At 46.6% G+C, this 11,772-nt stretch overlaps 1 protein-coding gene across 1 annotated transcript; it reads left to right on the top strand.

The window, feature by feature from the left end:
- Positions 1-5,555: 5,555 nt before the first annotated feature.
- Positions 5,556-6,092, top strand: LOC310878509 (superoxide dismutase [Cu-Zn]-like; the record flags this gene model as incomplete). The annotated part of the gene is made up of 1 exon (XM_083792838.1): positions 5,556-6,092. The coding sequence occupies one exon, from the start codon at positions 5,556-5,558 to the stop codon at positions 6,090-6,092; it is 537 nt and encodes a 178-aa protein (XP_083648964.1).
- Between the last annotated feature and the right edge of the window lie 5,680 nt (positions 6,093-11,772).

The raw sequence follows: 11,772 nt of genomic DNA, 5'->3' as shown, positions 1-11,772 counted from the left end.
TTTTTAGCGATGATGATTTGATTGGCTGAGCACCTCCATAGCGATGATTTGATTGGCTGGCAGAAGAGGGCCGAAAAGTAAAGACGGAGGAGTGGGGATGCAGACTGTGATTGGCCAGAATGAATACATGGATATATGATGATCAGAGCGCCCCTAACTCACTTCACATGGGGCATGATTTATTATTTAATTATTTGTGTGTGTGTGTGTGTGTGTGTGTGTGTGTGTGTGTCTATTTGTCGTGTGTGTGTGTGTGTCTCTGTAGCAGTGTGGTTACTGCTTCCATAGATCATTATCATGATACAAGGCACCGTTCACTTCACACAAGTGTCCTTTTTTGTTATTACTTGAGCAAGCAAAGCGTGCAAAGTACTGCGATTGGCTGGGTATGTATGTCTGCGTTGTCCACGGTATGTATGTCTGCGTTGTCCACGGTATGTATGTCTGCGTTGTCCACGGTATGTATGTCTGCGTTGTCCACGGTATGTATGTCGGTGTCGTCCACCGGCCAATGTCCAATGACCACCATTCTTGATGACATAACTCTGTTAGGTGATTGGCTGGGTGTGTGTGTGTGTGTGTGTGTGTGTGTGTGTGTGTGTGTGTGTGTCGGGGTAAGAATGGTGGTCCCTTATTGGCTGTTGATGGAGACGTAACTAAAGTACGTTTCAAGGTTGGTATAAAGGTCAATAACGGGTCCAAAGGATTTAGAACCGCAGTTGTAATAGACATTAGTTAGTAGCAGTACTTGCACGCTCTGCTTGTGCACAAGTAGGCCATGCATGGCCTATAATTGTGCGCAAGGCGCAAGTTGGCAGGCACCGCGACAGATTGCATTTCTAGTTATTATTACTTGCGCAAGCAGAGCGCGCAAGTACTAGTTTCGCCCAGGGCCCATATTATGCACATTTTATTGGAATTACCTTTGATGATGTCACTGGTAGCTAGGCAGGTGCTCTGAACCGTCCACACAGAGCCATAGAGTAAGACAGAGTTACGACATTGAGGGGGCAGAAAACGGAGCTTAAGTGTTGTTGTTCATGCATCCCGGAAAGTGACAAGCTGGAGTTTGAAATGCATTACATCCACCCATTCACACAGCTTTACATAGATTGTGCATTACATCCACCCATTCACACCCATTCACACAGCTTTACATAGATTGTGCATTACATTCTCCCATTCACACACACATTCACACAGCTTTACATATAGTGTGCATTACATTCACCCATTCACACACACATTCACACAGCTTTACATAGATTGCCTATTACATTCACCCATTCACACACACATTCACACAGCTTTACATATAGTGTGCATTACATTCACCCATTCACACACACATTCACACAGCTTTACATAGATTGTGCATTACATTCATCTTTCCACACACATTCACACAGCTTTACATAGATTGTGCATTACATTCACCCATTCACACACATTCACACAGCTTTACATATAGTGTGCATTACATTCACCCATTCACACACATTCACACAGCTTTACATAGATTGTGCATTACATTCTCCCATTCACACACACATTCACACAGCTTTACATAGATTGTGCATTACATTCACCCATTCACACACACATTCACACAGCTTTACATTGATTGCCTATTACATTCACCCATTCACACACACATTCACACAGCTTTACATAGATTGTGCATTACATTCTCCCATTCACACACACATTCACACAGCTTTACATATATTGCCTATTACATTCACCCATTCACACACACATTCACACAGCTTTACATAGATTGTGCATTACATTCACCCATTCACACACACATTCATACAGCTTTACATAGATTGTGCATTACATTCATCTTTTCACACACATTCACACAGCTTTACATATAGTGTGCATTACATTCACCCATTCACACACATTCATACATCTTTACATATATTGTGCATTACATTCACCCATTCACACACACATTCATACAGCTTTACATAGATTGCCTATTACATTCACCCATTCACACACACATTCACACAGCTTTACATATATTGCCTATTACATTCACCCATTCACACACACATTCACACAGCTTTACATAGATTGTGCATTACATTCATCTTTCCACACACATTCACACAGCTTTACATATAGTGTGCATTACATTCACCCATTCACACACATTCATACATCTTTACATATATTGTGCATTACATTCACCCATTCACACACACATTCATACAGCTTTACATAGATTGCCTATTACATTCACCCATTCACACACACATTCACACAGCTTTACATAGATTGTGCATTACATTCATCTTTCCACACACATTCACACAGCTTTACATATAGTGTGCATTACATTCACCCATTCACACACATTCATACATCTTTACATATATTGTGCATTACATTCACCCATTCACACACACATTCATACAGCTTTACATATATTGCCTATTACATTCACCCATTCACACACACATTCACACAGCTTTACATAGATTGTGCATTACATTCATCTTTCCACACACATTCACACAGCTTTACATATAGTGTGCATTACATTCACCCATTCACACACATTCATACATCTTTACATATATTGTGCATTACATTCACCCATTCACACACACATTCACACAGCTTTACATCGATTGCCTATTACATTCACCCATTCACACACACATTCACACAGCTTTACATAGATTGCCTATTACATTCACCCATTCACACACACATTCATACAGCTTTACATAGACTGTGCATTACATTCACCCATTCACACACATTCATACAGCTTTACATAGACTGTGCATTACATTCATCTTTCCACACACATTCACACAGCTTTACATATAGTGTGCATTGCATTCACCCATTCACACACATTCATACAGCTTTACATAGATTGTACATTGCATTCACTTATTAACACACACATTCATACAGCTTTGCATACAGTAGATTGTGCATTACATTCACCCATTCACACACCATTACATATATTGTGCATTACATTCACCCATTCACACACCATTACATAGATTGTGCATTACATTCACCCATTCACACACATTCACACACCATTACATAGATTGTGCATTACATTCACACAGCTTTGCATACAGTAGATTGTGCATTACATTCACCCATTCACACACACACACACACACACACACACACACCATTACATAGATCGTGCATTACATTCACACACATTCACACAGCTTCACATATATTTCGATTTTCCGGTCATCGCCCTGTTTGCATCGCGCTAGCATTCCAGAGCTAGCCACAAGTAGCTTGTGTTCACGACCAACATAAATCAATATCAAACATTAACCCATTCTGACCTGAGATCAGATTCATACAAGGTTTCCGCCGGACACACACTGGTCTGATTAACCCATTCTGACCTGAGATCAGATTAAAAAAATGTCAATCGCTCTTCGATTTTTCAAAAATAGCAGACCTACAAGCTCGTATCGCGCCACTCGGTGGTGCGATATGAGCTTGTAGATCTGCTATTTTTCAATAGATAAAGCATAACATGATGCTAACACCAAAATTGGTGCCCGGTCAGAATGGGTTAAAAGGCGGAGAGCTCCGTCCATGGCAGTCAATGTGTTTTAACAGTGATATTGTCAGCGTAACTATTGTAAACCTATTCAATCAAAAGACTAACATTAAGACTAAAATATACTTAGTCGACTAACACTAGAAGCAATTTCAGATGATTAAATAGGACTAAAAATAAATCCAAAAGACCAAATCAGACCTTCAATCGCTTTCAAATTGAACACTGAACCTATTATACATAGGATATTATAACATAGTAGTTTTACCGTACTCTGTGAGCTTGTAGATCTGCTATTTCTCCCCAAATCTTGGAAAATAATGCAAATCTGAGTATTCTGAAAAAAAAATTGCTACATTTTATCAGATGTGCTCATGCATGTTTTCAATATAGGACCCCAACAGGTTCCAGGGACCCCAGGAAGCAAATATTTGAGTTAAAAAGGTTTGCTTCTTTCAAAAATATTAGATATCCAAGCTCATAGCGTGGCACAAAGTGTCGTGCAATGAGCTTGTATATCTATATTTGTTTAGTTTGTCTGCTATTTATTTTGCGCGGTCTAGCACATTGGACAGACTCCATCTCCCAGGGGTAGCGCATTGTAACGGGGACAGACTCCATCTCCTAGGGGTTTAGAGGGGACAGACTACATCTCCCAGAGGTCTAGAGGGGACAGACTCCATCTCCTAGGGGTTTAGAGGGGACAGACTCCATCTCCTAGGGGTTTAGAGGAGACAGACTCCATCTCCTAGGGGTTTAGAGGGGACAGACTACATCTCCTAGGGGTTTAGAGGGGACAGACTATATCTCCCAGAGGTCTAGAGGGGACAGACTCCATCTCCCAGGGGTTTAGAGGAGACAGACTCCATCTCCTAGAGGTCTAAAGGGGACAGACTACATCTCCCATAGGTTTAGAGAGGACAGACTACATCTCCCAGGGGTTTAGAGGAGACAGACTACATCTCCCAAAGGTCTAGAGGGGAGAGACTACATCTCCCAGGGGTTTAGAGGAGACAGACTACATCTCCCAGGGGTTTAGAGGGGACAAACTCCATCTCCCAGAGGTTTAGAGGGGACAGACTACATCTCCCAGGGGTTTAGAGGAGACAGACTACATCTCCCAGAGGTCTAGAGAGGACAGACTACATCTCCCAGAGGTCTAGAGGAGACAGACTCCATCTCCCAGGGGTTTAGAGGAGACAGACTACATCTCCCAGAGGTCTAGAGGAGACAGACTCCATCTCCTAGGGGTTTAGAGGGGACAGACTCCATCTCCCAGAGGTCTAGAGAGGACAGACTACATCTCCCAGAGGTCTAGAGGAGACAGACTCCATCTCCCAGAGGTCTAGAGGGGACATACTCCATCTCCCAGGGGTTTAGAGGAGACATACTACATCTCCCAAAGGTCTAGAGCAGGGGTTTTCAACTGGTTTTGATCCAGGGACCACCATTCTGACTAGCAGCAGCCTGGGGACCACCACTGTTGTGTCGGGTGGGTTCATCGTAGATCTACGATGAACCCACCCGACACAATAGTGGTGGGGCATTCATGCACCATCGGTGGCGCGATACGAGCTTGTAGGTCTGCTATTTTTGAAAAAATCGAAGAACGACTGACATTTTTAGAATCTGATCTCAGGTCAGAATGGGTTAATCAGACCCAATGTGTGTCCAGTGGAAACCTCGTGTGAATCTGATCTCAGGTCAGAATGGGTTAATAAACAGCAGTATTGTTATCACCTCTCAGTCGCATCGGACAGCAAGACGGCTCGTGGCTTCCACATGTAGCTCAGACATATGACGGCCATTCTATGACGTCGGCTGTCTATATGACCTCAGTACTATGAGATCCAATCGCAGGCATCCGAGACGGGTGTGACACCATAAGAACGAAGGGTTGGAGCGCTAGAGCTGTGTAATATAACCGGCACGGACGTACGTAGGCGCGCTTTACCCCGCGTCGCTCATTCCCGCGTTAAAAGTCATGAGCGCCAAAAAAGCGGCAGCAACGTCGTCTGGACGTCCCGGACGTCCGGTGGCGAGGAGGAACGAGGGCGGCGTCCTGAGGGCGGTGTGCGTGCTGAGGGGGGAGGGGCAGGTCGCCGGCACGGTGTACTTCGAGCAGGAGAGCGAGTCGGCGCCCGTGGTGCTGAGCGGGCAGATCTCGGGCCTGGCGCCCGGCGAGCACGGCTTCCACGTGCACGCGTTCGGCGACGCCACCAACGGCTGCGTGAGCGCCGGGCCGCACTTCAACCCGCACGGCCGGAGGCACGGCGCGCCCGGCGACCGCGAGCGCCACGCCGGCGACCTGGGCAACGTGACGGCGGGCGGCGACGGCGTGGCCCGCGTCGACATGACGGACGGCGGCGTGTCGCTCAGCGGGCCGCTGAGCGTCGTGGGCCGGACCGCCGTGGTCCACGAGAGGCCCGACGACCTGGGCAAGGGCGGCGACGACGAGAGCCTGAGGACGGGCAACGCCGGGCCGCGGCTGGCCTGCGGCGTCATCGGCATCGCCGAGTAATATCTCTACTCGCGTGTTGCAGCTCACTGCGCCAAAAAAAGCATGGAACACGGATGTGTATATTACGGGAAACTCCCGTTAGACTTTCCAACAAACTCCGGTAAACTCCAGAAGTGTACCATCACACCTGTATATTACCGTATATTAACTGTATATGTACCATCACGCCTGCATATTACCGTATATTAACTGTATATGCCTCTCTGGGACCCCCGATTTATATTGTAAAATCAATGTTAATTTAACTCTCTGAGAATGTACAAATGGAACCAAACTGTACTAAGCTACTCCCTCCATTAGCTTCCTGTGTGATAGGATTCAAAATCTTGCTCTTTGTTTTTGAGGGGCTATTTACAGCTTTTTTGTCCCCACAAAATGTTCGCAAAACACAAACATGAAATGCCATTGACAATGAAGGGAAAGTTTACGTCATAATTACGTCAATACGTCAATGAATGAAACAGGCTGAAGCTCGGAGGCAGTTGGGTTCTTTGCAGTGGCAGCTCCCAAGCTCTGGAGGGAGCTGCCTCTCCCATTCTGACCTGAGATCAGATTCATACGAGGTTTCCGCCGGACACACACTGGTCTGATGAACCCATTCTGACCTGAGATCAGATTCTAAAAATGTCAGTCGCTCCTCGATTTTTCAAAAATAGCAGACCTACAAGCTCGTATCGCGCCACTCGGTGGCGCGATACGAGCTTGTAGATCTGCTATTTTTAAATAGCTAAAGCATAACATGATGCTGACACCAAAATGGGTGCCCGGTCAGACTCTGCACATGAGACAAGCCCCCCATCCTGCAGGGGTTTGTGTGAATGCACAATTGGCTTGATGATTGGCTGATCACCCCATAACGATGATTTGATTGGCTGAGCCAAGTGCATATTGAGGATAAAAGTGAAGACCACAAAAGCGATTGGCTGGAATGACATTTGTGACGATTTGATTGGCTGAGCACGGAGTGTGATGTATGATGATACGAGCGCCCCTCACTTCATATGGGTGCGATTTTATTTTAATTAAATCGTCAGACCGCACCAATACAATTGAAAAGAGGAGTTAACGGGCAATTGTGGGCACTGTATTTTGCCCGTAAACCTCAAAGTTTAGCAGCATAATACAGTTAATATACGGTAATATACAGGTGTGATGGTGCATATACAGTTAATATACGGTAATATACAGGTGTGATGGTGCAATTCAAGAGTTGCAACAATATATATATATATATATATATTTCTTTTTTTTAAGATTTGTTTTGGGGCTTTTTATGCCTTTATTGACAGTGAACAGTTACGTAGTCAGACGGGCTGGTTTGGCGCTCACACATAACAGCATGACATGTGTTCAGCAGCCTGTGGGACAACCAAGGCGTGCGCTAATTATTATAATTTTTAAAGATAAATAATTACAAATTGCCATGAATAGATGAAGAATAAATAAGTAGTGGATGCATCTGCATGGCTTGCAACGTGTTGTTGTGAGCTTGTAGATCGGCTATATTCACTAGTTTATTTCCTGGACAAACGTTCACAGGCTGGGCCACCTAGCCAAAAACGAAACCTAAGGTTTTTTAGACAACCAGGGGTTAACTGGGGACAGGGAGGAACTCCTTATAATGTTCAGCACACTCTATAGTAGCGAGGATTATCACAACAAAACAAAAAAGAATTGATGTTTGAATGAAGTGAAATCACTGAATACACCTTTAAAAACAGACAACAAATCAAAAACAAAAGAATAAAGAAATCACACTCGTGTGGTGTGTGGCGCCATGGTAATGTTTGTTTGACCATAAAAAAGTCTGTAGACTTGGCCATGCCATTGAACGTTAAAGGTGCTCTAAACAAACATTTAAAAAAGTCCACAGACTTGTTTGCCATGATACGATGTAATTTCACATGAAAAAATCACACCCGTTGTGAAGTGAGGGGCGCTCTTAGCATCATACATCATCATTACATCATCTCATTCTGTCCAATCACAATATGCGCCCCCACTTTTCCGTCTTCATTTTTGTCTTCAACGTTTGTGTTCACGCCCCTCAAAAATCACACACCGCAAAGTGAGCGGTTCCTTTGATTGCGTAAAAGTTACGTCACTGAAATAGACGCTGGGCTAACAGATTGATGCTACACACAGTCAAGTGTTGGAGCGGCTAGCACAGCCCAAAAACAATCTGTCTCCGCTCGTGTCTGGCCTCGGTTTATCCCTAAATATGGAGACCGCCTGCGTATCGCACGACGACATGCAAGACGCAGACTCGGGACGGATGCCCAAATCCCTGCGACAAATGCAGACGACGGTGACGTCACAGCGCCGACGTCACAGATGACGACGACCGTGACCAACTTACTCAACCTGATCCCAGACCTGTCCGTCAAACTGTGTCTGCCACGTGTCGTCCAATCGTTGTCCAATCCCCACAGTTCATGGCGTCTAACGTCTGCCCGAATACCCAACGCCGCAGCAGTCCACGCTGGTCAGGAGCCGCCGCCGTATTAAGCCTGTCGACGCACGCCGATGCCTCTCGCCGTCGCCGCATGTTGACCGAAAGCAGGAAACGCCCGCGAGGCGCCACCACCGATGAGGATGATAATGATGATGATGTCCAGACGATGCCGCGGGCTAAGCGGTCGAGTTGTCTGCCGGCACGGCGGCAGCTCCCGCGTGCGTGCCGCGGACAGTGTCCGCATCCTCAGCGTGTCGTGGACAGTGAGGAGGAGGAGGCTCCCGGACCGTCCTGCGTGGCCGGCCCCTCCCACTCCTCCCCGGACCACCCGGCGGCCTCCTACGACCAGATCAACCGCATCCTGAAGGAGGCTCACTTCCAGAGCCTGCAGAACCGGGCCCAGGCTCTGGGACGTGCCGCCGCCCCTCACTGAGTCCGATAAAGCAGCTATAACGGCAGCCTTCTGGTTCGCGTTGCAGTATTTGCTTAGGCTACTTGGGTGTGAATGGTGGCGCTGTTGAGCAGCCTATTGAAATGAATGGACAGAAATCTTAACGTCGTAGCTCTGGTTCATGCAAAATAGCTCGATGAAATCACCTAATCGCTCACTGAGTGGTAAATGGTGCATTTATTTATATATATAGCGCTGCTCTACCGGTCACTCTACCCCTGAGCCAATGCCCTCCGGAGGCCACCATAGGGTGTGGACCGTCCCTCCTTCCCCCTGCGTCCATGTCCCGTTGTGAGCCTGTATGTAGATATGCCATTTTTTTTTGTTGATGAGATACGGTGTAGATGAAGACGAGAGGTCCACGTACGGAGCCCGTTCGGGGTCAAGGTTACCCAGTCTAGAGCGTTTAACCCTAAACAATCGGTTGACCAAAACTGGGTGTGATCTTTCTGAGCGGTGTACAGCGCTCCAATGCCTGGCTTTGTGTGTCCCCATATGTCCCTATGCATGGAGGAGTAGGAACAGCTATGTCCGTATGTCCACTACAGCAACTATAACAACAATACAAGTACAGTTTGCACCGCCCACTGCTCATACGAGTATGATTTTTTTATTTCAATGGAGAGAATCCTCATCATCCTCCGCCTGGCGTTGAGATTCTAACACGCCGTGCCTTGCCGTCGGGTCCTGTCGGCCATCGCTGCTCCCCAGTTCCCGGGAAACCTCATGGGGAATGGTGTCAGGACATGTACGACGCCTGGTTCCTCTGGTGGATTTGGGGGTGGGGAGAGCCCCATACTGTTTGATCTGTCGTACGGTATAGCAAGCAGTCTGACGGGCAGGAATGGCTCTTGGACGTGCTGCCGCTGTTGTCATTGCCGGTAGTCGTCCGTCGATCGGTTGTCCTTCGGGTGGTCAGGTTAAAACTCACCGTGGTTTCCCTGTGAGGTTATGTCGGACTAACGCCTGTCGGTCTGTCAGTAGGCCTACGTCGGACCAAACACATGCACCTGGAGGGACTTTGGTATAGCAGAGGGGTTTGTTGCAGGCATTGTCGTGCCCGATTCGCCTCATTGTCTCCGTGTGAAATGCCCCACTTTGCGCTGAAGTGCCAATGGCAGATCCTTTGAAATGTCCCCCTCTGTATTAGATGGGAGGAGAGGGTATGGTCCTTGTGCCTGATGTGGGTCCTACCCTAGCGGCGTATCCTCAAATGAGACGAGAAGTGTCTGAACAGATGATTTATATGATCTGCGGTTAGGACGACATCATCAGCATAATGGTGAAGGTCGGTTAGATTATTTCTGACTCCGACCACGAGATGGTACGACCATGAGTCCTTTGTCCGTCCGTCGTGAGGTTCTGGTACTAAACGTCGAGACCACCAGCTGTCCAAATGGACCCTTGCGGTTCTGTAACTCGGAGGGTGTACAAAATGGTGTCCAAATGTGTACACGCTAAAGTTAGATACGAGTAGCTTTGGGATTCCGTTAAAGTTGAGCTCAGTGATCCTCTCTCCCCCAGTTTGATCATGCAGTAAGTCTGCCTTTTTTTTTTACCCCTTTACTAAAATGAATTTCATTCAGTGTACAAAGGTATTCAGGTTTCAACCCCTAGGTTTTATTTACGCCTTGCTTCTTTACTTGTTTCTAAGGCCCTTCTTTTTAGTTTGTTTTATGCTAATGTTTGTATTCTGTACGCCAACACTTGTTTCAAATGGAAAGAGCATAAACTGTCTCTAGGTCGTCCTCAGACGAGCCCTCCATCGTCGCTTCCCCGTCATCCTGGTTCTCCAAACATTTGGCCAGCTCGTTGGTGCTTTGCGCTCATGCGTCCTTCTTAAGTACATCCACGTAAGTTAATAATGTGCGATGTCCTCGTGACCGGTGCCCGTGTGTTTGTTCCCATAGCACTACTTTGCTAGCTGGCAGTTCTTGGTGTCTTTGACAGTGTCCTGCTAGTCTCATTCTCCTTGGTGTCTTTGACAGTGTCCTGCTAGTCTCATTCTCCTTGGTGTCTTTGACAGTGTCCTGCTAGTCTCATTCTCCTGGTGTCTTTGACAGTGTCCTGCTAGTCTCATTCTCCTTGGTGTCTTTGACAGTGTCCTGCTAGTCTCATTCTCCTGGTGTCTTTGACAGTGTCCTGCTAGTTTCATTCTCCTGGTGTCTTTGACAGTGTCCTGCTAGTCTCATTCTCCTGGTGTCTTTGACAGTGTCCTGCTAGTCTCATTATCCTTGGTGTCTTTGACAGTGTCCTGCTAGTCTCATTCTCCTGGTGTCTTTGACAGTGTCCTGCTAGTTTCATTCTCCTGGTGTCTTTGACAGTGTCCTGCTAGTCTCATTCTCCTGGTGTCTTTGACAGTGTCCTGCTAGTCTCATTCTCCTTGGTGTCTTTGACAGTGTCCTGCTAGTCTCATTCTCCTGGTGTCTGACAGTGTCCTGCTAGTCTCATTCTCCTGGTGTCTGACAGTGTCCTGCTAGTCTCATTCTCCTGGTGTCTTTGACAGTGTCCTGCTAGTTTCATTCTCCTTGGTGTCTTTGACAGTGTCCTGCTAGTCTCATTATCCTGGTGTCTTTGACAGTGTCCTGCTAGTCTCATTCTCCTTGGTGTCTTTGACAGTGTCCTGCTAGTCTCATTCTCCTGGTGTCTTTGACAGTGTCCTGCTAGTCTCATTCTCCTGGTGTCTTTGACAGTGTCCTGCTAGTCTCATTATCCTGGTGTCTTTGACAGTGTCCTGCTAGTCTCATTCTCCTGGTGTCTGACAGTGTCCTGCT

The sequence above is a fragment of the Protomyctophum parallelum genome (assembly GCF_964188405.1).
Source record: "Protomyctophum parallelum genome assembly, chromosome: 20".
Lineage (NCBI taxonomy): Eukaryota > Metazoa > Chordata > Actinopteri > Myctophiformes > Myctophidae > Protomyctophum > Protomyctophum parallelum.
Note: the sequence above shows the minus strand (reverse complement) of the source record. Positions and strands in the feature narration are given on the sequence as shown.